The sequence below is a fragment of the Schistocerca serialis genome, chromosome 8, assembly GCF_023864345.2.
Source record: "Schistocerca serialis cubense isolate TAMUIC-IGC-003099 chromosome 8, iqSchSeri2.2, whole genome shotgun sequence".
Lineage (NCBI taxonomy): Eukaryota > Metazoa > Arthropoda > Insecta > Orthoptera > Acrididae > Schistocerca > Schistocerca serialis.
In genome coordinates, this window is record NC_064645.1 from 365,417,824 (window position 1) to 365,444,887 (window position 27,064).

At 41.9% G+C, this 27,064-nt stretch overlaps 1 protein-coding gene across 1 annotated transcript in view; it reads left to right on the forward strand.

Annotated features, from left to right (window-relative positions):
- The window catches only part of LOC126417020 (cohesin subunit SA-2-like), a 486,856-nt gene that overhangs the window by 137,039 nt on the left and 322,753 nt on the right, over positions 1–27,064 (forward strand). The window contains exon 5 of the mRNA XM_050084909.1: positions 14,582–14,735. Within this exon, the coding sequence (XP_049940866.1) occupies positions 14,582–14,735 (154 nt within the window). The remainder of the gene's footprint in view (positions 1–14,581; positions 14,736–27,064) is intronic.

A 27,064-nucleotide genomic window follows, 5' to 3' on the forward strand; every position in this document is an offset into this window, starting at 1 on the left:
CATCAGTACCTCCGTCCATGTCAAACCTACTAACCACCAGCAGTACCTCCACTTTGACAGCTGCCGTCTGTTCTATACCAAGAAGTCCCTTCCATATAGCCTGGCCACCTGTGGTTGTCGCAGCTGCAGTGACGAGCAGTCCATCTCAAAATATACCAAGGGTCTCACAGTAGCCTTCACTGATAGTAATTATCGTCCCAACCGTGTAGAAAAACAAGTCTTCCGTGCCTTATCTTGCCAGTCTTCCACCACCTCCCAAAGTCCACTCTCCGACCACAGAGTAGCATTCCCCTAGTAACTCAGTACCATCCAGGACTGGAGCAACTGAATTACATTCTCAGCCAGGATTTCGATTACCTCTCATCGTGCACTGAATTGAGACATGACCTGCCCACCATCCTTCCCACCCCTCCCACAGAGGTATTCCACTGTCCACCGAATGTACATTATATACTCGTCCAACCTTACACAACCTCTGCTCTCAATGCCTTACCTCATGGCTCATACCCCTGTAATAGACCTAGATGCAAGACCTGTCCCACACATCCTCCCACCCCCACCTACTCCAGTCCGACAGCTAACACCACCTATACCATCAAAGGCAGGGCTACCTTTGAAACCAGTCATGTGGTCTACAAGCTAAGCTGCAACCACTGTTCTGCATTCTATGTAGGCATGACAACCAACAAGCTCTCTGTCTGCATGAATGACCACCAGCAAACTGTAGCCAAGAAGCAACTTGACCACCCTGTTGCTGAACACGCTGCCAAACATGATATCCTTCATTTCAATGACTGCTTCACAGCCTGTGCCATATGGATCCTTTCTACCAACACCATCTTTTCTGAATTGCGCAGCTGGGAACTTTCCCTGCAATACATCTTATGTTCCCATAACCCTCCTGGCGTCAACCTTTGTTAGTCACTGTCCTCACCCATCCAGCACCTTCCCTGTTCCCATTCCAGCGCTACACAGCCGTCAATCCACCATCACACCCAGTCTTTTTATTTCTCTCCTTTGCTGCCATTGCCCCCCCCCCCCCCCCTCCACCTCTCCCCTGCCCACCATCTACCATCTAACCTGCAGCACTTCTCTGTCTGTCACCCCCCACCATTCTGTCCCTCTCCCTCTCCTCCCCAGCCTCCTCCTTACCCCCACCCAGTCGCCACTCCCATTATGCACCAGTGCTGCTGGTTGCAGTGTGGTTTCAGTTGCCTGAGACTGGAGTCATGTGCATTTACATGCATGCATGTGTGAATGTGTGTGTGTATTTTTGAAGAAGGCTGTAATGTGGTCCAAAAGTGCTTCACAGATTGTGAGGTGAAGGTCTTTCTGGTGTTGAACATGAGCCATGGAATGGACTTCATGGCAACATGATGCATTCCGTGGCCTTAATTGTGAGTCTTTTGTTGTGCCTGTCTGCGAATCAGCATCTCCGCTATATGGTGAGTGGCAGCTTTTGTTCTCATTATATTATTATCCTTGAAAATTTTTGTACTTCCTTTTTTCATCGATCAACTGAAATATTTCCTCTGTTACCCATAGTTTCTTTGCAGTTACCTTTTTTGTACCTATATTTTTCCCTCCAACTTCTGCGATTGCTCTTTTTAGAGATGTCCATCCCTCTTCCATTGAACTGTTTATTGAGCTATTCCTTATCACAGTATAGCCTTAGAAAACTTCAAGTGTGCTTCTTCATTCCTTAGTACTTCATTGCGCATTGCTTCTTCCTGATTAGTCTCTTATACTTTAGTCTACTCTTCATCATTACTAAGTTGTGGTCTGAGTCTGTATCTGCTCCTGGGTATGCCTTACAATCCAGTATCTGATTTTGAAATCTGTCTGATCATGATGTAATCTAAATGAAATCTTCCCATATCTCCCGGGCTTTTTCAAGTATACACCCTCCTCTTGTGATTCTTGAACAGAGATTTCGCTATTACTAGCTAAAATTTATTGGAGAACTCAACTAGTCTTTCACCTCTCTCATTGCTAGTACCAAGCCCATATTCTCCTGTAACCCTTTCTTTTACTGCTTCCCCTACGACAAGATTCCAGTACCTGATGACTATCAGATTTTCAACTCCATTTACATACTGAATTACTTGTTCAATATCCTCAATTCTCTCTCTCTCTCTCTCTCTCTCTCTCTCTCTCTTTCATCTTCAGCTTGTGACATTGTCATGTATACCTGAACTGTTTTTGATGGTGTTGGTTTGCCATTATTTCCAATGAGAACAACCCTGTCACTGAACTGTTCACTGTGACTCAATCTGTCATATGTTCCTATTCAGAATAAATGTTGCTACTCTTATACCATTTTCTGCTGCTATTGATATACTACTGAAACTCAAATTTTTGGGTAAAGTTTAACTGAAAATTTAAAACATATATGGAATCTGGTAGAATAATTCATTTAGGTCAATAAATAATTTTAAAATGTGGGGTAACTGACTAGATTACATATTTTCAGAAGGTGGATATGAAGTACCCCTCCCCAGTATTGCAAGGCAAGGTGTAATGAGGTTCACCAGTGGCTAAGAACTGAAGTCATAAAGGCAAGATGATTCTACCAGGAAGCCCACACATGGAAGAAACAGCTTGCAGCTGGGGACCTTGAGCAGCAAGTTAAAAACTACCAACACCAGGCAACAGTGGCTAGCTGGATCTGAGTTGTGGCACAGAATCTACATCTTGATGCTACTGTCTGTCAAAAGATAAAATTTCTGACAATGTTATCAACTCTAAAATGATTAGACAGCAACATGCAGAAAATTAACATCAATCTTCCCATGTACTGATGGATGGACACTTTCTTTCCACATGGCATTGCAGTGGATGCATTTGATGAATACAGAGAACTGCAGAACAGAAGTGGGGAAGCATATATGGAGATGGGGCAGTTCTTCAATTTTCACAAGAGGAGATGAGAAAGGAAGCCCTGAAACTGAAAAGGAATAAACCACCTTGTCCTGACTACATTCCTGCTTATGTTTTACATGCCCTTGATACATATATAATTTTATATTTGTGCAAACTCCATAACACATCTTTATTGCAGGGAAGAATACTGGATACTTGGAGGAAAGGAAATTTTCTTGAAAAAGGCTGAAGACAAAAATCGCCTTGGTTCAGAGTCATGCAGGCCAATTTGCCTTCTGTACATGAGAAATTCCTATGCAATAGATTGAAGCAGAAAATACTTCCAGGCTTGCCAAAACTGCCCTTCATAAAAACAGGATGTACGTTAATTACAAGGCATGTTACATGCCACGCCACGCCATGCCATGCCATGCCATGCCATGTTGGTTGGTAGATGGATATCATTCATGTGCTAGTGTCTCTGCATGTGGACGACGGCATAGGTGGTTTGGACTTCAGAAGGAGGTAAGAAGTAAAGGAGACAATGTACTTCACTGTCAGTAAACAGCAGTTTAATTCACTTACAGGAGGTACTCAATATGACTGCCACCAACTTTGATACATTTTGTGTATCAGCTGATGTTGCATCACTGAACCTGTGTAAAGGTTCCCTGCATATCATGGTCAGCGACAGCTGCTGCTTTCATTTTGACAGCTGCTGCTTTCATTTTTGCCACAGGATCTTGTGGTGCCTCCATGAGTGTCTTGTACACAAGACTTTTCATGTACTCTCATAAATGAAAATTCAATGATGTCAGGTTCGGTGGGCAAAGGGGCCACACTATTGGGCCTCCATGTCAAGTCCGTCTGTTGGTGACGCTGTCATTCAAGTGGCCACATATTACATTCTCAAAGTATGCTGGAGCGCTAACCTGCTAGAAGTACATGGTGCACTGGATGTGCAGAGGCGCCCTGTCCAACAAGCTGGGTAAGAAATTTCACAGTAGTACAGGGTAATTGTGAGCATCATCATGCGTAGGTATGAATTGCATACCTATGACATGGTTATCAGTGAGATCCTCCCCCATGTTGACAGCAAAGAGATGTTGATGGCCTTGAATATGCAGCCATGAAGATGTCCTTTGTCCTAATATGGCTTTTCCGGTATTGAAAATGCTGCCCCTGGTGAAGATGAACTTGTCAGAAAACAGGATACATCATAGGAACTGGGAATCCTGCCTGCTTTGTGAGCAGCCATTAGCAACAGTTGACACAATGAGAAAAGTCTTCCTCAGTCATTGCATGAGCCCTCTGGAGTACGAAGGGATGAAGGTGCTCATTGTGCTGAACATGATACACAGCTATGTGGTTCACATCTGTGGTATGTGCTACAGCTCAGTGGCCCTAGAAGTCTTTAAATTTTAGTGTATGTTCTGTACTCAGTCATCCAACGTGGTGACGTTTAGAACTTAAGCTGCCCATTTTACGTAACCACCTCTCCAGTCTTGCGAACATAGTGTGGGCTGGTTGATGCCCACTGGGGTAACATTCTTCATAGAGCCCGCATGCTTCTCTTGTATTACTTTGTGCTCATCCATATAAAAGAAGCATGTCGATGTACCCTGCAGTTTTGTACAACAACCATTATTCATTCCTTTTTTACAGAAGCCATGCGAATGACTGAACTATGTACAGTATGAAATTATGTGACACTAGATAGTATGGTACTGTATTGGTTTCTATGTAAGGCTGTGGAGTGCTTTGTGTGCCATGTACGTATGAAGCAGTACCACTGGTAAACACTCTGACCTCACACTATGCAGAGAAACCCTTTGTTGCTTGCCAGTGTTGGTTTATTTACTTACAGTACTGTTTTGGAAGCTCTAGTGCATCTAGTCTCAATCTTATTGCAATGTGTATTGTTTCCCTTACTCCTTGCCTAGCTTGTGTAGTCCAGACTACCTGCATCCTCCTCCACATTTCAATATGATATTCTCACAAGGTATCCATATACCAGCCACCACACTTTGTAACACACATTCTGATAAACCCTCTATGTTACAGCCCTAATGATAGGTATCACTGATGTTTCCTAGTATGTTGACCATTACTTTTTGGCTACATGGGTGACATGGAGTCGCCACAAGTGTTTTACAGCTGTTTCAAGAGCTATTGCCAAAACAGTGTCTCATCTCTGTGGTGACCAGGAGATTCCCTTACAAATTTTGAAAGGCAACAGGGATCTGTAAGTGGCTCTGTCTTTTGCGATCTGGCACTTGACCCATTATTAGGAAAGCTGCACCTTGAGAAAGCAGTCGTAGGAATAGTGGCTTATGCCAGTGATGTGATGTTTCTTTTGAAGGAAATTTCCAGAAGTAACCTGGGAGAATGATGTTACACAGTCCTCCAGAAAATACAGTACTGGTGCCAGGGAGTTAAATTGTCTGTTGTGCTTGAAAAGATATGTTATTAAAACGGAACATTTTAAAATTTCCAATCATCTAATTAAGCTAAAGCTCCACAAAGAGAAATACTGTCATCAGATACCTAGGCATATTTTTGGGTCTGTGATAAAATTATAGTGCAAATATTGAAGAAATGAGTAGTAGAGGCAGGAATATGAGGAACAAAATTTTTAGTCTACCCAGTTATGTTATTAGTTGAATTGCTAGTTCATAATGTATCATAATGTTGTTCTGACTGTGATAATAGGATACTGTGCATGTGCTTTGGTGCCCAGGCTTTTGTTTGTAGTGCCAGAGCGGGTAATTAACAGGCCGAAATATGGAATAGTTCTTCAGTTAATTTTCCAGATTTCCTATCCTCCTCCTCTTGTATTTCATTACTCACCCATATGTCGTCCTACCTCACATTTTTCTTGGATCATCTTCTCTCCTACGATCATGCTAATATTGATGGGCATTTCCGTTATTCCTATACTGATGTTCACCACCTCTCCCTTTGTATTATGGCGGGGTACTAAAATGATGATTGGTAATGATTATTTCTATTTCGAGTTTGCCCATTTGACTGTTTTCCTGTGAGTGAATAGATTCTATCTGTTCCAGCACTTCAGTTGATGGATCTCTGTTATTAGTCACTCCCATATGGGTTTTCCTGCATCCTCTGATCCAGTCTTCTCTTCATTGCAGGTATCATTTTGTCATCATTTAATGGTTGCTCTGAGGTTCCATTCAGCTCCCAAAAATTCTCAGCAAATAATTCCCACAATTTACTCTTCAGTATGTTAAGACATTTGTGGTGTAGTAAATCTTAAAGTGTTGCTCACTGGTGACTCTTGGATCAGTACTTCTTCAATGATGACACTTCAAATTGATTGGAATTATTAGCTTCTTCTTTCTTCTTAACTCCCCAAGGGAAAGTTTCATCTTCCAACTTCCAACTGTCTATTGCAAACTGAATTTTTCATTGAAGTGTGTTGTGGTAACTGATTTTAACCACTCGGTAAGTATCAGTATGTGCAATTTCCATTTTAATTTATACAGGGTGACAGTTATTGAACTACATGAAATAAAATAGTCATAAATTCTGAACGGTTTGCGGTAGGACATTCAAACTGCATGTTTGGGTGTGGGGTATGATGGAAATTAGTATGCGCATGTGCAGGTACCTTCTTGTTGTTGGCCATATGCATGTGAAAATCTCACAGTACAGTGTGCCTAAACATATAACTCTTATGAGGGCTTACTATGTGAGCAATAACAGCCCAACTGTGGCTCAAAGGAAGTTTGCAACCGAGTTCAAACTCGAGAAACTGGTCTAAGTCTGCTAACAATTAAGAATTTGATTCACAAGTTTGAGAGAACGGGTAGTGTTCATGATGACAGTGTTGGCAAAGTCGGTTGTCCAAAAAGGGTGAAAACACCTGAAAGCATCAAGAATACACACGCTGCGTTTCAAAGCAGCCCCAGGAAATCGATCACATGTGCTGCACAACTGGTGGGAATGAACCAGGATACACTGTGACAAATTGTTGTTGAAGGCATGTATCTTTTGCCGTACAAAATTCAAACCGATCAGTAGTTAAGCCCCAGGGCTATGGAACAGTGGTTTGTGTTTTGCCAACACTATGGTCCACAGAATTAATGAAAAGGGCTTTGTTGTGAATGTGGTTTGGTTTAATGACAAAGCCCACTTTCATTTTGATGGGCTCGTCAATAAGCAAAATTAGCGCATTTTGTGGACTGAGAATCTGCGTTTCGCATTCAAGAAGTCTCTTCATCCTCAGAGGGTGACCGTGTGATGTTGCAATGTCCAGTCACAGAATAATCGGTGTGATGTTCCTTGATGGTATGGTGACTGCTGAACGGCACGTGAAGGTTCTGGAAGATGATCTCGTCCTCATTATCCGATGTGACCCTGATTTCGACAAGATTTGGTTCGTGCGAGATGGAGCTCAACCCTATCGAAGCAGGAGAGTGTCTGATGTCCTGGAGGAGCACTTTGGGGACTGCATTCTGGGATGACCTCGATTGGCTGCCTTGGTCTCTGGATCTGAACACATGCAGACAAAGTGTACTGCAGCAACCCCAAAAACATTGCTGATCTGAAAACAGCTACTCAGGTGGTCATCAACAGCATCGATGTTCTGACACTTCAGTGGGTCATCAGAATTTCGCTATTTGTCTTCACCACATCATCTCGAATGATGGCAGGGATACCAAACATGTCATAACTTAAATCCGAATATCCGTAGTGACGTTTACATGTTGTATAAGTGTGTGCATGACATAGTTTTTAACATTTTTTTTCATTTAGTTCAATAATTGTCACCCTGTATGTTTGTTCTGTGTCAAACTGGGTATAAGTGTTATCACTAGTCACTATAACCTTCCCTCACTTTCAAAGTTGCATTGTTAATTTTCATATTGATCTCATCAGTTTTATTCCTTTATTGTTGTATCCTTTCTAGCAAGTGGCTGATCTCTGACAATACCTGTTGAACGTCCTTTTTTCACTGTACTGCTGTTTCTTCCCTCAAATTCACAGCCAGTTCAGTTCCATTTTCTTTCCAGTCCTTTGATAGCAATGCTGCACCTCTGCCACATTTCTAGTTTGCCGGTCATGCTGTTTTTCATCTTCTTGATTCTTCTCTTGTAGTTTAAGTTAAACGTCCATACCATGTTTCTTGGGCTTTCCTTTTATTGCTGCTCTCACTCTGTTCATATTGTCTTGAAGTTTGGCCAGATTATACTGCATTTGGCATCCCTTTCTTTCTGGCCTCTCTTACAATTTTCTTGAATTTGGGTAATTGTCTCCTTTAATTTTGTATTTGTTTCGACCAGTACCTGGGGCATTTTCTCCATATTTTCTTTGTTTCCTGTGGTATCTTCTCTTTTTTTCTTGGAATATTTTTGCTATGTTCTCTATGTTTTCTTGTGATGTTTTCTCTATGCTCAGTTTCTTTATTTCCTTTGGATGATTTTGAGTCTTCTTGGGATATGTGAACTATTAACTTTTCCATAATTGATTGCAGCCTTTCCTCTTCTATGCCTGGTCTATCCCTCAGTATATTTATTAGTATCTCGGGGTAACTAGTTGAATGGCCAAAACCACTGATTCTGGAATCATCTCTATATGCCTGCATTATGATCATTTGACCAGATACTACATCGTCAATCTCGTGCTTTGGTTCTGAAGACATCTTGACTATTCAGAATTTGTGGCAAGTATTATGAAAGAACCTGTTAGTAACCCACATAACTCCTTCTGATTAACAGTTAATTAAGTAAGCACTAGTTGTCCTTTGTAGTTGATCCAAATTAACAGAACAACTTTCACAACAGAAAGCAGAAGTCCTCTTACACCTACGAAAATCACACACATCGACATTCAATCATAAATTTTCACACAGTGCTTAAAGAAGGGCCATACTATAAATCAGTCAACAAATAAACTTGTAAATTGCAATAAGTAGTGAATTTGAATTGTTGCTGTTTGCTTTTGTCGGTGGTTAGTTGTATAAACATGCACTTAATTAGCATACTATACTTCAAATCAAAAATGGAAAATACAACTTTAAATCGGATATACTCTCTGAAAGCTGGATAATATGGGTTTTTGTTGTGTTAGCTGATTGTCCTCTTTCACATATACTCCTGTACACCACCTGATGTTTTGACATTATTTGGGGGGGGGGGGGGGGGGAGGGGTTGCAGTTTGTGTTTCTGTGGTTGCATTGCATCTGCACTGCTTGTAATTCTATTCTCGGTCACTTGATGTGTTGGTGTCGCCGTAATTTTGTGGTCGCCTACTGGACAGAGCTGCCGCTGCTTGGTGGTGTGATGGCTCAAGTTTGCTGATCTGCTATTTGTCAGAGCTGTCATTGCTTGATGTTACCAGTTTGGCTACCATGTGTTGCTGTTGCTGCTGTGTAGAAGTTCTGCCCCTAGATGGAGATACTGGCATATCGGTATGTGGTGTTAGCGATCCTACGATGCTAAGTCGCTGCAGTTGGACAGTTCATTGTGACACCCTTTTGTCACCAATGTTCCTTGTGTGGCTTGGTTCCAGTGGCATGTAAAATCACTTTGCTACTCCAGGTTCTTTGTCACTGAACCACCTATCTGTATGAAATCACTTAATAACTGTGTGATATTTGAATTTACATATGCATTCAAGTTTGTGGGTCCATATGAATGATGAATTTTGAGCATAAATTAACTAGAAAAAACTCTTCAGTTAAGTTCATGATGAGTGCCTGGCCTATTTATTTGTGATAATGTTCAGACTTGTTTTTCCTTAATATCTGAATATTACTGCTAGTCGAGCAGATTTTAATGTTTACACTTTTAAACGCAGTTCATTTAACACCACTACTACTGCACAGTATTGTGAAAACAAGTTTTACTCACAATATACAAGCTTATATCCCATATAGTATTGCTTTCAGTTCAAATTTTATTGTTCTCTCCTGCAATTTTTGAGTTTCAAAATTGTCATATCACACTGGCCAGGGATTAGCACACACATCATTTGATCAAAAGACACAGGTCCTAGTCATGGCAGCTACAAGGTAACACTCCTGTTCGATCTGATTGTTAAAAAAAATTTATGAATAGTTAGTAACTTTTGATTTTAGTGTCTAGTCTAATGACTAAGTATGATCAGTTTCTTGTCATGGAAGAGGTTACAATATAAAGTAATATAATATTTTTAAATGCAATAGAGACAGACACCACCTTTATCGTATGTATATCATATGTATCTAGAACACAGGGCAAATACGTCAAAATATTGAGAGATGATATTCTGGGGATGCATACAAGTGGTTGACACTATGATCTATTGGCCAGCATAGTTGACTCACACCATTGAGCAGCACTCTGTATTTTAATATTCACTTTTAGTAAAACAAAAACATTCTTCTCATAATAAGTACAGTTATTCTGTATTTACTGAGGGTCTATCCATGGTGAGGGTACCACACTCAGCAGCAGCAGCAGCAGCAGCTGATACTTCTGGTTCTGCTTTATTTTTTTTCTATATTTGCTCAATAATCAATCATTGTACCTGCATATGACCTGTGTTAGTGCATAATGAATAATTGTGAGTAAGGGATCATGGATCCCTCACGAATTGCACTTATAACTGATACTCTGCATGACATATTTTGATGGAAGTGCCGGGTATCTTGGACATGAATATCACTATTGCTTCCATAAGACTACACAAAATATGTTGCCTTCATGGGTAGGTACTCGAATACCCAGCAGTACGTGCTTGCCAAGATACCAATACATGCAAAACCTTCAGTGATCCATGTGCACATTAGTAAGTCACCATAATTGTGGCCTTCATCAGTGGAGGAACTGCACTGGAGAAGAGTCCTCCTAAATATGTATGAAAGGCCTCCAAATGTACTGACTACAATCAGGGAAGACCACCAGGGCCTAGCACTGCAAATATGCCAAATAGCTGGAAAAGAGAAGTGAGGATTTATGTCTTCTGTTTATGTCAAATCTGGCCAGGGAAATACTTTGAGGAGGAGGTTGTTGGTTATTGGTATGTTGCTCTACAATGCACAACAACATTGAGAAATGGAGTCGGAAATGCTGGACTTATCCTACAGTAGACAGATAACATCCAAGTTTCTCACCCACGACAATATAGCCAGCTCCCTCACCAGTTTGATTGCTGTGTATAGAAATACACATTTGGAGAAAGAGGACAACACACTGATATGCTTACACTGTGCCTTAGGTATGTCATACGCTACTGTAATGAAAGAAAACAACAGTTCACCTTTCAATTTGCCAAAGTAGTTCATTCTTCCCATACACAGATTTTAACGATTTTGTCAGCCACCAAAGTGAGGAAACTAAAGTTGACCATTTAAGGAGATAAAGCATTACTGATGAAAATCATTAGTGGGTGACAATTTCGAAAATTTCTGGGAGTAACATTACCAGCATCAACAACAATGAATTTGTCAAGGCACCACTAGCAATGACAAAACAAGAACTTTGAATTCGTTAGTTTTTGAGAATTCTGTTATAACGTCATCTTTGGACGAGATGTATTTCAAGCATCACAAACTGTGGAAAGTTGAAGATCTTTATTGACTAAGCTACTCCAGTAAGTTTACACATCATTTACTCGGGCCAGGTGTCTGTCATTGAAAATGCACTTATCTCCCTGTTATCAGTGAGACAGAAAACAAAGCTATATGCCAGTGACACTCATAACCATCACGAGCAGACAGAGAGAGCTCTGAGACACCAGTTTGTAATTAAAAGCAACAACTCCTCCCTAAATGTATGCATAGGGACAGCAAAACTAGTCCAAGCAGGCCAGCTCAATATCGTTAATAAAGAATCTTGCTCCACCACCTTTGAATGGATGATGGACAATCTGTTTCACCTCAAAGGGATAAGAAGTCTTTGCCATCTTTAAGACACTGTTGTTTTCTTGAAGATGTTTGAAAAGAATCTAAGCCCCTTGAGAAGTGTGCTGAAGTGTATCCATGATGCAGGTCTTTGCCTGAATCCCAGAAAGTGCTTCTCATTACCGAAGAAATAAAAATCTTGGGGCACCAAGTTCACAAAAATAGTCTGTCTTAATCCAGTAGAAGTAAGAGCCCGATAAGATTTTCCAGCTCCTCAGTACGTTTACTATGTGAGAGGCTTTTTTGTACTTCATAAAGGATCTCAATTGGAAGGCATGGCTGCTACAAGACATGGTGCTGGGAGGTGCCAGATTTTCTTGGAATGTGGTCCAAGAAAGATATTGTTGTGTCCTTAAAAAGGTGCAGACGTAATCTCCAGTCATAGCACTTCTTGATGGAAATACTAAGATGGAACTACACTACTGGCCATTAAAATTGCTATACCACGAAGATGACGTGCTACAGACACAAAATTTAACCGACAGGAAGAAGATGCTGTGATATGCAAATGATTAGCTTTTCAGAGCATTCACACAAGGTTGGCGTCGGTGGCAATACCTACAACGTGCTGACATGAGGAAAGTTTCCAACCAATTTCTCATATACAAACAGCAATTGACTGGCATTGCCTGGTGAAATGTTGTTGTGATGCCTCGTGTAAGGAGGAGAAATGCGTACTACCACATTTCCGACTGTGATAAAGGTCGGATTATAGCCTATCGCAATTGCGGTTTATCGTATCGCGACATTGGTGCTCGTGTTGGTCGAGATCCAATGGCTGTTAGCAGAATATGTAATCAGTGGGTTCAGGAGGGTAATATGGAACGCAGTACTGGATCCCAACAGCCTCATATCACTAGCAGTAGAGATGACAGGCATTTTATCCGCATGGCTGTAACGGATTGTGCAGCCACATTTCGATCCCTGAGTCAACAGATGGGGATGTTTGCAAGACAACAACCATCTGCACGAACAGTTCAACGATGTTTGCAGCAGCATGGACTGTCAGCTCGGAGACCATGGCTGCGGTTACCCTTGACGCTGCATCACAGACAGGAGTGCCTGCAATGGTGTACTCAATGACAAACCTGGGTGCACGAATGGCAAAATGTCATTTTTTCGGATAAATACAGGTTCTGTTTACAGCAACGTGACGGTCACATCCGTGTTTGGCGACATCACGGTGAACCCACATTGGAAGCGTGTGTCTGTCATCGCCATACTGGCATATCACCCGGCGTGATGGTATGGGGTGCCATTGGTTACACGACTCGGTCACCTCTTGATCGCATTGACGGTACTTTGAACAGAGGAAGTTACATTTCAGATGTGTTACGACCCGTGGCTCTACCCTTCATTCGATCCCTGTGAAACCCTACATTTCAGCAGGATAATGCACGACCACATGTTGCAGGTCCTGTACGGGCCTTTCTGGATACAGAAAATGTTCAACTGCTGCCCTGGCCAGCATATTCTCCAGATCTCTCGCCAATTGAAAACGTCTGGTCAATGGTGGCTGAGTAACTGACTAGTCACAATACGCCAGTCACTACTCTTGATAAACTGTGATATCGTGTTGAAGCTGCATGGGCAGCTGTACCTGTACACGCCATCCAAACTGTGTTTGACTTAATGCCCAGGTGTATCAAAGCCATTATTACGGCCAGAGGTGGTTGTTCTGGGTACTGATTTCTCAGGATATATGCACCCAAATTGCATGAAAATCTAATCACATGTCAGTTATAGTATAATATATTTGTCCAATGAATACCTGTTTATCATATGCATTTCTTCTTGGTGTAGCAATTTTAATAGCCAGTAGTGTACACACTGATGGGTAGTGGCTACACGTTAGGTGCAGTTCTGATGCAAATTTCGGAAGATGCTGATAGATTTATGACTTACTCTTCTGGTATATTCTGCAAGTCTGCCAAGGATTGCTGAGAAAAATGTGTTAGAGTTGTTCAAACAATCAGTTATATGTGCTGTCTGAATGCTGAAACATTCATCAGGACAATTTGGCAAGATGAGCACAAAGCTTCAAGCATATGATGACACAGTAGTATACAAAAATGGATACAAACACAAGGACGCCAACTGCTTTTCATGGAATCCATTAGAGGAACATCCTAGTGGTGGAGAGATCCCAGTCATTGCTGCACTAATAAACATTTTAGCTGAGCAAAGTGAAGGCTTTCGTGGCCAGTTGTTGACAAACTGCCTATTTGCTTCTGTCTCAGGTCTTTCGGCTGAAGAGTTTTAACAAAGGGACTCGGACATTACTGAAGACTGGGAGAAATTGTCAAAGGAGAATACAGTGCATAAGGAGAAATCTTCTGAAGTACTTGTCCATCTAAGAACCTCATTCTCATGTAAAAATTTCAGTAAATAAGTTCATTGTCAGAAATATGATTACTTTCTGTTGTTACATGAAATGAGAATATGAAAACTGTGGAAGCATGTTAATATTTATTTAATTTTGCTTTCTTGTTAATAGAACAATTTTCTTAAGCAATACATTGGCACAATTTCATCCACCACAGTACATTTTTCAGGCTGTAATCAGTTGTGTGTTGTGTTAAGAAAGAATGAGAGAGAAATGTTTTTCTTGTCTTCTCTCTCTCTCTCCTCCCCATTTTTTCGTGAAGTAAATTTAATATTGTTTTTTAGAAATATGAATTTATTGTATGGAACAGTGAGAAGTTCTACTTAATTGGGACATGATGCTGTTTTGTGTATTAAGTTTACAGTCATTAAAAAAAATTAATCTAATAGCTTCTGTGTTTTTCTCATGACTTTCTGTGTTTGCAGGGACTGTTCAAGTAAGATCAGACTTTTCTGTTGTGAAAAACTGAAGTCCTGGGTGGAAGAATATCCAGAAATTTTTGTCTCTGGTGAATACCTGGAAATAATTTATGTTTTGACGCATGATTCTCTGAAGAGTATTAGAATGTGCAGTTTAAAGGTAACACTATACTTTAGTTTTCCCAACAGTACATTCTAATAGTACTGTAATGAAACATGAGTTAGTTAACTAACTTAACAACTTTTGACTCGAGGAACTCATTGTTATGCAGCTGTCTGTGTGAGCACACAGGTCACTCAATGTGATGCTTCTGCTTTATCTACAGTAGGGTACAGGACATAGTAATTTAGACTAGATCAACAGATGAGCCAGACAAAATACACAGATTGAATCTTGCATTCAGCAGCTCAGAGTGCATTATTTATAACCATTTGGACCAACTAAAACTGTGTTCTAACTAGGACTCAAACCCACATCCTTATTTTGGCATGCCTAGATAATTCAGCCTCTACAAAGATTGCCTATGAATAGCAGAGGTTCAGGTCCCAGTCTTTGACTTTAACATTGTTTTAAACTGTCAAGAAGTTACAAGCAAACTGTGTTCCACAGTGCTGCAAGTACCTATTGTAATGCCTGCTCATTTAAGGTGCAGCATTGATCATGTGTATTGCCAAACATTTCAGAACATGATAGTTAGTTTTCCATGGATGTAACTAATAGAGGCCACATTACGTGTGAACCCCAAGGAAGATTATGGCTTAGCATGAACAAGAACATTTTCAGAGTAGTCAGTTCAAAGAAGTTGCTAGAGTATTTAGATTGAAACACGGGACAGGTCCTGCTAATTCCAGATCCTTATGTGGTAAAATGAAATTGTATTGAAGTAAAACCATAAAATCATAAATTCACTTGCTTCTGATGAACATCTTACATGGAACTATCAAATTGCAAGAGCAAAGATGACTCTGGAACATGAAGTGGAGCTGAATGTTAAATTTGAGCATCATTCAGATATCAAATGTACAGAGAAAGTAAGGTAAAATAGATCAAAATGCAGTACAATCTTTCACGACAACACTGTAATATTCAGCGTGGAATTCAAGTAATGGATCAGGCAGCAGACATGTGAAGAATATTGAACTTTTGATGAAACTTGTGGAAATTGTCTTTTGTTGAAGGATGCAATGATGCAGTGAGGATGGATCACGGTTGCCTCCTAATCATCCCTTGTTAACTTTCCAGAATTTCTTAACCTTGAACCTTCGGTCACCATCATTCCCCATATCCCTCAACATGCAAGTTAATCTTACATCTGCAGAAATAACTGCCAAAAAACTGATCCCAGCATTACAATCCTACCTGCTGACAAAGGCCCCACCACTGTTGTTTTGAACCACGAAGATTACCTGGCAGATGGAGTCCACCAGCTGTCAGATTCATCCACTTACACCCTGCCACAGTGACCCCATTCCAGAAACCGAGCAGGATCTCCAGTCTCCCCCTAAATCGTAGCCCCATCTCAGAAACTCTCCCCAGCGTCTCTCTCTCTCTCTCTCTCTCTCTCTCTCTCTCTCTCTCTCTCTCTCTTTTCCTAAAGTCCGCAAACCCAATTACCCAGGATGCCCCATTGTGGCCAATTACTGCGTCACCACCGAGAGAATCTCAGCTCTTGTAGATCAACGCCTTCAGCCTGTTACCTGCAACCTACTCTCCTCTATAAAAGAGACCCACCATTTCCTCCACCAGCAGTCAACAGTTCTTGGTCCTTCACCACAAGGTGCCTAGCTCGTCACTGTTGATGCCACCTCCCTTTATACTAAGATCCCTTAATGCCCATGGCCTTTCCGCTATTGAACACTACTTTCCTCATTGCCCAACGGATTCCAAATTTACAACTTCCTTCCTGGTCACCATACCCAGCTATATCCTCACCCAAGATTACTGCTCATTCGAAGAAAACATGTACAGACAAATCCAGGGTATGGCATTGGACACCCATGTAGCACAATCCTATGCCAACCTATTCATGGGTCATCTAGAGGATTCCTTCCTAACCGCACAGAATCACATACCCCTCTCCTGGTTCAGATTCCATAATCATATATTCATGATCTGGATCGAAGATGAGGGTATCCTATCCACATTCCTCCAGAACCCCAACATCGTCTCCCCTTTTCACTTCACCTGTCCTACTCGTGCCAACAAGCCACTTTTGTCAACGCTGACCTCCATCTCATAGATGGCTACGTAAGAATCTCTGTCCTGATCAAACCTGCTCATACCTCCCAACCACCAGCAATACCTCCACTGTGACAGCTGCCATCCATTCCATACCAAGAAGTCCCTCCCATACAGCCTTGCGACCCATGGCCGTTGAATCTTTAGTGATGAGCAGTCCCTCTTGAAATATATCAAGGGTCTCACTGAGGCCTTCACAGACCATAATTGCCCTCCCAATCTTGTACAGAAACAGATCTCCCATGCCTTTTCTTTCCCATCACCCACCACCTCCCAAAGCCCCACTGACCAGCCAAAGAGGAGCATTCCACTTGTGCCCTAATGCCATCCAGCACTGGAGCAACTGAATCACATTTTCCGCCAGGGTTTCTGCTACCTTTCACTGTGCCCTGAAGTGAGGAATGTCTTACTTGCTATCTTTCCCACCCCTCCTACAGTGGTATTCTGACACCCACTGAACTTACACAATATCCTCATGCATCCTTAAACGACCCATGCTCCCAACTCCTTTCCTCGTGACTCATATCCCTGTAATTGACCTAGATGCAGGATCTGTCTCTTACATCCACACACCACCACCTACTCCAGTCCAGTCACAAGCATCACCTATCCCATTAACACATTGAAACCGTTGGATGTCCTAGATACATTCACTATGTTTTAACCATAAAATGTGATTGTCGTATGTCATAGGTTCTTCACTTCCAACTTATTTATTTGTGATTTAAACGCGTGTTTTATGTTTGTAAGTGGCGATACTAATTGTGTGGCTTGCCGTAAGTGCAGTCTTAATGGCTAGCGCACGCCAGTCTCTTGTGAATGGTGCCAGTGTTAGGTGAATTGCGTGCATGCTCGGAATGTTGTTGAAGGTTGTTTTGTTCTATGTCGGCTGCTATGTTGTGCTGTTGTGTGCATCCTTCCTGTGTGTAAAAGCGTATAAATAGTAAATGAGACTGATAGTAAATATGACTGATAGTGAATATGCTGATAGAAACAATGGTAGTGAGTATGAGGAAGCTAATGCATCAGTTTCTGTTAGCTAGGTTTGTCTTTCAGTTCACCAACCTGCCATTCATAATGAATGGTGTCATTTTGATGCACTCCCTGAGTTGCCTCTGTTTGAAGAAATGGGTGGAATTCAGGTTCCTGTCAATACACTATCAACAGAACTAGACCGTTCGTTGCAATTTTTTGATTACAGCATGTTTCTAAAAGTAAAGTTAACTAGTGATACTATTTCTGAACTTCGCTGTTAGAACAGAATCAAACCAAAATCTCTATGGAGGAAGTGGAGAGTAGTGAGGATACATGAAGTATATCAATTTTTTGCAATCATTTTGCATATGTGTGTTGTAAAGAAACCTAAACTTTGGGATTATAGGTTTGAAGGCACTGTGCTTGCTTCATCATTTGCATCTCAGCTAATGTCACGAGACAGAATTTTTGCCATATTCAGGATGCTGCATGGGAACAATAATGCACTATGGATACCTCAACAAGAACGAGACCATGACCCTCTGCATAAAATAAGACCTGTTTGGGGCTTATTCACAGAAAGATGCAGGTAAGTTTTATATCCCGCACAAAATCTGACTGTGGATGAAGCAATATGTCCTTTTCGAGGAAGAATTGGAATCCATGTTTATATGAAAGACAAACCAGAGAAATATGGGATAAAACTGTATGTTGTCAAACAGATTACATGTGCAGTGCTAAAGTGTATACTGGGGGAAATGTTGACAATTCTGTCAAATCACTGCTCCTAAGGCTGAGTTCCTGTTATTTGGACAGAGGACATATGATATAAATGGACAGATTTTATACAAGTCCTGCAGTCCTTGAATAACTATTGGAAATAAATACATTGGGAGTTGGAACTGTGATGAAGAACAGGATAGGTTTGCCTAGAGACCTAATAAATCAAAAACTAAAGAAAGGAGAAATGACAGTGTGTTGCAAAGGACATCTCTGCTTGAAATCGAAAGACAAATGTGATGTACACTTGTTGTCAACACAGCATGAGATGAATGCTTTGCATGTCAGTGTAAAATCCAGGAGTGGATATGTTGAGGCAGTAAAGCTAGACGTTGTACTAGACTACAGCTAGTCTAAAACAGGTGTTAACAGAGGAGACCAGCTGAAGAGTTATATCCAAAAAGTGTGTATTAGCAGATTTTATCTGTAAATTATCAAAGCAATTGGTTCAAAAAGCAGGAGTAGAACTAAATGAAGACACATATTCAGCATCTGGAGTTGCAAGTGCAAACAGACTCACAGCACCTCATTTTCCTGAGAGACTACCACCAACAGAAAGGAAAACAAATCCAGCTAGAAGATACAAGGTCTGTTGGGAACAAGGGAAAGCTCGGGAAAGGTAGAAAGGAAAGATATCAGATACTACTGTAAGCCATTTAACACAGACCTTCGTGTTTCAGAGTGTTTTGAAAGATTTCATACCTGAGAGAACTTCTCTAATTTGTAAAAATGAGAGAAAAAAAATTTCACAGTAAAACACTTTACCTACAAATCAAGCATTTAGTATTTCCTGCTGACAAGTGGTTTTAAATCGATAGCCTACCAGTCCCCATGACTTAAAAAATTTAGTCCACTTTGGGAAAAATAAGAATGCTGAAAACCGATGTCTTTAGAGTGATATCTACAAATCCCTGTATAATTTATTTGTGCTAAACACATATACATATTCATAAAGAGGAAGGATCGAAGGTTAAGCAGGTATACTGCCTAAAGAGGTAAGTGGATTAGTAAGTTTATTAAAAAATTATAAATTGTAGCAAATTTCCTCAGGATCCGTGTATTAACTGGATTGCAGACCTGTTTGCTTCCAATGTGTTAAAGGCAGGTCTACCTGTGAAACCAGTCTTGTGATCTAAAAGCTAAACTGCAACCACTGTTCTGCATTATATGTGGGCATGACAACCAACAAGCTGTCTGTCAGCGTTAATGGACACAAACTGTGCTAAGAAACATCTGGACCACCCAGTTGCTGAGCATGTTGAAACACAACATTCTTCATTTCAGTGACTGTTTCGCAGCCTGTGTCATCTGGATTCTTCCTGCTAACGCCAGTTTTTCTGATTTGGGCAGGTGGGCACTCTCCCTGCAACATATCCTACATTCCTGTTACCTTCCTGGTCTCAAACCTAGTCAGTCATTGTCCTTCACTCTCCTATCTATATCTACATCAATACTCTGCAAATCACGTTTAAGTGCCTGGCAGAGGGTTCATCGAACCACCTTCACAACTCTCTATTATTCCAATCTCGTATAGCGCGTCGAAAGAATGAACACCTATATCTTTCTGTATGAGTTCTGATTCCTCTTATTTTATCGTGGTGATCGTTTCTCCCTATTTAGGTTGGTGTCAACAAAATATTTTCACATTCGGAGGAGAAAGATGGTGATTGGAATTTCATGAGAAGATTCCATTGCAACAAAAACGCCTTTCTTTTAATGATGTCCAGCCCAAATCCTGTATCATTTCTGTGACACTCTCTCCCATATCTGTGATAATACAAAACGTGCTGCCCTTCTTTGAACTTTTTTGATGTACTCTGTCAGTCCTATCTGGTAAGGATCCCACACTGCGCAGCAGTATTCTAAAAGAGGACGGACAAGTGTAGTGTAGGCAGTCTCCTTAGTAGATCTGTTACATTTTCTAAGTGTCCTGCCAATAAAACACAGTCTTTGGTTAGCCTTCCTCACAATATTTTCTGTATGTTCCTTCCAATTTAAGTTGCTCGTAATTGTAATTCCTAGGTATTTACGGCCTTTAGATTTGACTGATTCATCATGTAACCAAAGTTTAATGGATTCCTTTTATCACTCATGTGGATGACCTCACTTCATTATTTAGGGTCAACTGCCAATTTTCGCACCATTCAGGTATCTTTCCTAAATTGTTTTGTAATTTGTTTTGATCTTTTGATGACTTTATTAGTTGATAAACGACAGTGTCATCTGCAAACAACGTAAGATGGCTGCTCAAATTGTCTCCCAAATTGTCTATATAGATAAGGAACAGCAAAGGGCATATAACACCATCTCATGGAACACCACAAATCACTTCTGTTTTACTCGATGACTTTCCATCAATTACTATGAATTGTGACCTCTCTGACAGGAAATCACAAGTTCAGTCACATAACTGAGACGATATTCCATAAGCACGCAATTTCACTACAAGCCGCTTGTGTGGTACAGTGTCAGAAGCTTTCCGGAAATCCAGAAATGTGGAATCAATCTGATATCCCTTGTCAATAGCACTCAACACTTCATGCAAATAAAGAGCTATTGTGTTTCACAAGAACAATGTTTTCTAAATCCATGTTGGCTCTGTGTCAATAGACCGTTTCCTTCGAGGTAATTCATAATGTTCGAATACAATATATGTCCCAAAACCCTGCTGCATATCAATGTTAACGATATGGGCCTGGAATTTAGTGGATTACTCCTACTACCTTTCTTGAATATTGGTGTGACATGGGCAACTTTCCAGTCTTTGAGTACAGATCTTATATCGAATGATCAGTTGTATATGATTGTTAAGTATGGACCTAATGCGTCAGCATACTCTGAAAGGAACCTAATTGGTATTCATTCTGGACAAGAAGGCTTGCTTTTATTAAGTGATTTAAGTTGCTTCACTACTCCAAGGATATACACTTCTACGTTACTCATGTTGGCAGCTGTTCTTGATTCAAATTCTGGAATATTTACTTCGTATTCTTTTGTGATGTCATTTCAGAAGGCTATGGTTAGTAACTCTGCTTTGGCAGCACTGTCTATGATAGTATCTCCATTACTATCGTGCAGAGAAGTCATTGATTGTTTCTTGCCACTAACATACTTCACATACAACCAGAATCTCTTTGGATTTTCTGCCAGGTTTTGAGACTAAGTTGTGTTGTGGAAAATATTATAAGCATCTCGCATTGAAGTTCGCACTAAATTTGAAGTTTCTGTAAAAGATTCCCAATGTTGAGGATTTTGCATCTATTTAAATTGGGCGTGTTTGTTTCGTTTTTTCTGCAACCATTTTCTGACCTGTTTTGTGTACCAAGGAGGATTCATTTGCTGCTGATACTATTTCTTTGAATTCAAGCCACATCTGGTCTACGTTTATATTATTAATTTGAAAGGAGTGGAGATTGTCTCTCAGAAAGGTGTCAAATGAATTTTTATCTGCTTTTTTGAATAGGTATCTTTTTCGTTTATTTTTCGTGGATTTGGGTGTTACGATATTTAGTCTCGCTACTACAACCCTGTGTTTACTAATCCCTGTGTCTGTTTTGATGCTTGTTATTAACTCAGGATTATTTGTTGCCAAGATGTCAAGTGTGTTTTCAGAACTGTTTACTTTTCCTTGTTCCCACTCCAGCACTACAAAGCCTTGTTTTCCACCAATGCTTCATTTCCTAAATCGCTCCAGGCACATGCCAGGATGGTCCCTTTAAAAGGGCATGGCTGTCTTCCTTCCCCGTCCTTCCCTAATCCGATGAGACTGATAACCTCGCTGTCTTGTCTCCTTTCTCAAAACAACCCAACCCAGTAGTGAGACTGCTTCTCACATCATGTGCTGAAGCCTACAGTCCGGCTTTGGCAGCCAGAAACAGTGCTCACGTGTGTGTGTGTGTGTGTGTGTGTGTGTGTGTGTGTGTGTGTGAGAGAGAGAGAGAGAGAGAGAGAGAGAGAGAGAGAGAGAGAGTTATGTTTGCGTGAATGTTTTCTAATTCAGGAGGCGGCCTTTAGGCTGAAAGTTTGCTTATTTAGCAGTCTTTGTTGTTACGTCTGTTTGTGACTCAGTGTCTCCACTATATAGTGCGTAGCAATCTATCCTTTTTAAAATATTGTCATTATGACAGCCTGGATTTTCAATTGTTTCATTGTTTTGCTCAGCAATTTGATCTGCGTTTATTATGATCAAAAAGTGACAGGAAAAGAAAACATGAAGGTTACTGTGGGAAATGAGATTCTAATTAAGAGATACAATAAATGCAAAGTGATGGTGTTACTTTGTTTGCAAATTTCATGAAGAGGTTACAATGTGAATTTTGATTTTTTGCTTGTGAAACAGCAGCAGTAAGGCTTGAATTAACATTCTGTTACATAGCAGCTGGTGACTTATTTACCAGTTTGAGCCATTTATTCTCATTTCAAAGCAAAGAATTTCAGTGATTATTTCTGAAACCGTGAAATGCTTTAGGGAAGTTCTAAACCATTATGTGATGATAACTGACTTTCAGCACATCATTTGTGTTTTATTTTATAAAAAGTTCTTTACACACCTTTCATTAAAAAAATGTTACATGTAGATTATCATTGTCTGATTTGACAAAATCGGTAAATCCATAGAATGGAGTCCAATAGAACGGTAGATGTGTGTTCTAATTTTGTGTTTTTTGCATCATCAGTGCCCTTAATTTCAATTTGCAGTAGTTCATTGAGGAACTCCCCCATCCCATCATTTCTTTTGTACAGATGTTGGGCTCCTCAGTGTTGGGCTATTAAGTCACTACAACAGTGATATGTGTCTACACTTTCAGTATGCTGTTCTTATAAATTTGTTGGTTTCTTCTCTGTTTTCTTCTTTGAGATTTACCTTATTTGGTACAGTAGTATGACCGGAGACTTTTTATCTAATACTTAATGCTCAGGGCATCATATCTCAAATTTTATTCAAATAACCTTCAGGTGCGGCATTTCATATGGCTTCTCTTTGTCTGTAGTCATCCACAAATTTCGGAGTGCTTTCTTTCGAGTCAACAGACATAATTACACATAAATCACCTTAAAGCATAACCCCAACACCTACATTATGAAACACACATCAACCCCAGCTCCGTGTCATCTGTTAAGCAGCGCAAGAAGTTACTACCGAACACAGGAAGCAATGCGCTAGTACACGTACAGTCAAGTTCAAAGAAATTATGCATTCGCAAATGTGCATGTGCAAGTTGAATAGAAAAAAAAGTCATGGTATGGACACACTTTTATAGATCAATAATGTTTGTTTTATAAGTGAGCTGTTATAACGTCAAGTTGAAGACATGTATTTCAAAACGACACAACACATATGAGTCACAGAGCAAGTTGACAAGCAATACATGTGTACATGGTAACATTTGAATGAGCACTGAGTCCAAGTCTACCGGCCGCTGCCTGGCTGTCTGCTTAGGTGGCGCAGCTGCTGCATGGCTGGCAGACAGTGCCGCACGTAGAGGACGCGCGTAATTGTGCAGCGACAGTTTGAATGATCGGCGAGTCGCAACACTTTTCCCCCCTTTGAAATTGTTGCACTGGTCTTGATGGAGGTGGCCTGGAGATGGCTAACGTCGATAGGCATTGTTTGACTGGCTGTAAAATCTTGAGGAGGAGGCTTCCCGTATGAACGTAAGTGTCCCTGATGATAACGGGTCGAGTTGACAGGAGACGTAGGGGTCGAATCTGCTGGTGCCCCATGCACCAATCTACCCATTGCGGCAAGTCCAGTTGATATAACAGAAGACATGGGCGATGTGTCGGCATCTGTAGGAGGAGGAGGCGAGTAGATTGGCTCCGACAGAGGATGGTCATCCGGTTCCTGCATGGGCACGTCTCCTGGTGGCGTCCGTTCTTGTACTGGCATCGAGATGACGGTGAGAGGGCTCCGTTTTGAGTATTGAGAGATGCCAAGATCCTGAGCGTCAGGTAGAGCCGAAGGTGGTGTAGCGGCATTCGGAACAGGCGTTGCCGGCACATGAGGCCGAAGCTGGTCCGAATGACGCACTGCAACACCCGTGTCCGTCTGGATTTCATACGGGCGTCGGCCACGGTGTCGTAAGATACGGCCCGGACTCCATCTTGGCCGCCTGCCATATCCCCGGACCCAGACGAGGTTGTCGGCGGTGAACCGGCCAAGTGAAGGCACCCGCGGCCGTGAGGTGGAAGGCCGCAGAAGATGAAGTAGCGTGCGGGGCTGTCGGCCATGTAAGAGCTCATCCGGGCTGTGGTCGCCCATGGGGGTGAAACGGTAAGACACCAGGAACTGGAGAAGCGAATCATCAGCAGCAGAAGAAGTCAGAAGTTTCCGCATTTGAGCCTTAAATGTGCGGACCACTCGTTCAGCCTCGCCGTTTGATTGTGGATGGAACGGCGGGGCCGTGACATGCATAATGCTGTGACGAGCACAAAAATCTGCAAATTCGGAAGAAGCAGATTGCAGACCATTATCAGTAACAAGAGTAGAGGGTAGGCCTTCCAAAGAAAAAATGCGGGCGAGAGCACCTGTGGTTGCTGCGGTGGTAGGCGACGTGCAACGGACAATGAAAGGAAAGTTAGAGTAGGCGTCAATGACAAGGAGCCAATAAGTACCTAAAAAGGGTCCCACAAAGTCAGCATGAATGCGCTCCCAGGGCTTCTCAGGCGAAGGCCATGGTGACAAAGATGACTTCGGGGCGGCGGCCTGTGACACACAAGGGCCGCAGGCAGCGACCATGTGTGCTATTTCAGAGTCGATGCCAGGCCAGTACACATGACGGCGCGCCAGAGATTTTGTGCGAGACACACCCCAGTACCCTTGGTGAAGGATGTGCAAGACCGAAGCACGCAAAGACGCAGGTACCACAACACGCGGCGAAGCATTGTCAGTGGAAAGGAGGATAACACCATCCCTAGCCATGAGGCGGTAGCGCAAAGCGTAGTAGTTCCGCAGCGGGTCAGAAGTCTTAGCGGACGGGCGATCTGGCCAACCCTTGTGAATACAGCGTAAAACCCGGGAGAGGGTAGGGTCAGAACTCGTAGCAGCCGCCAGCCGGTCCCCGGTGATGGGGAACCCGTCCGCAACCCACAGCTCGGCAACATCCAGGTGGAAACACAAAAGTTCGTCCCTATCGAATGCCAGATCAGGACCCATGGGAAGGCGAGATAGTACATCAGCGTTCGCATGTTGAGCCATCGGCCGGAAATGAATCTCATAATTGAAATGAGACAAGTGAAGAGCCCAACGCTGGAGGCGGTGTGCAGCCTTGTCGAGAAGTGACGTTGATGGATGAAACAAGGAGACAAGTGGTTTGTGATCCGTAACAAGATGTAATTTGGAGCCATAGAGAAAAACACCAAACTTATGAAGAGCATAAATAATGGCCAAAGCTTCTTTCTCAATCTGAGAATACTTTTGTTGGGCATCTGTGAGCGTTTTGGAGGCACAAGCAATGGGTTGTTCCGAACCTTCAGAAAAACGGTGCGCAAGGACTGCACTGACCCCGTATTGAGAGGCGTCCGTGGCAAGAACAAGATGTTGTCCAGGTCGATAAATAGCCAGGCACGGGGTCTGTTTCAGCATAGTCTTCAATTGCTGGAAAGCCGCATCGCATGACGCGGACCAGTGAAAAGGCATGTTTTTATGCAACAGGCGATGCAACGGCTGAGCCACCGAAGCCGCAGACGGTAAAAACTTGTGATAGTATGCTATTTCCCCCAAGAAGGCCTGCAGTTCCTTAACAGAAGTAGGGCGAGGAAGGGCATCGATCCCGACGACAGTTTGCTGAAGCGGACGAATACCATCCCAAGAGAGTTGAAACCCCAAGTACGTGATAGATGCCTGAAAAAATTGTAATTTCTGAAGATTACACTTAAGACCAGCGGTCTGTAAGACATGAAAAAGTGTGCGGAGGTTTTGAAGATGTTCTTCTGTGGTGGAGCCAGTGACAACAATGTCGTCCATGTAATTGATACACCCAGGGACAGGGAGCAATAATTGTTCCAAGAATCGCTGAAAGAGAGCAGGGGCGTTAGCAACCCCGAATGGCAAGCGTTGGTACTGATAGAGGATGAAAGGCATGTTAAGGACCAGAAACTGCTGGGAAGCAGCGTCGAGAGGAAGTTGATGATAAGCTTCCGACAGATCAATTTTAGAAAAATACTGGCCTCCTGCAAGTTTAGTGAACAGTTCTTCAGGTCGGGGCATAGGGTAAGTGTCGATGAGGCATTGAGCATTTACAGTGGCTTTGAAATCGCCACAGAGATGAATATCACCATTTGGCTTAGCAACGACAACGACAGGAAAGGACCACTAACTGGAAGTGACAGGAAGCAAGACCCCTGAAGTAGTGAGACAATCCAGCTCCCTTTTGACCCAATCGCGAAGGGCCACAGGAATGGGCTGAGCCCGAAAAAACTTGGGCCGAGCAGCAGGTTTGAGCGTGATATGAGCTTCAAAGTCGATTGCACGGCCTAACCCAGGAGAAAAAAGG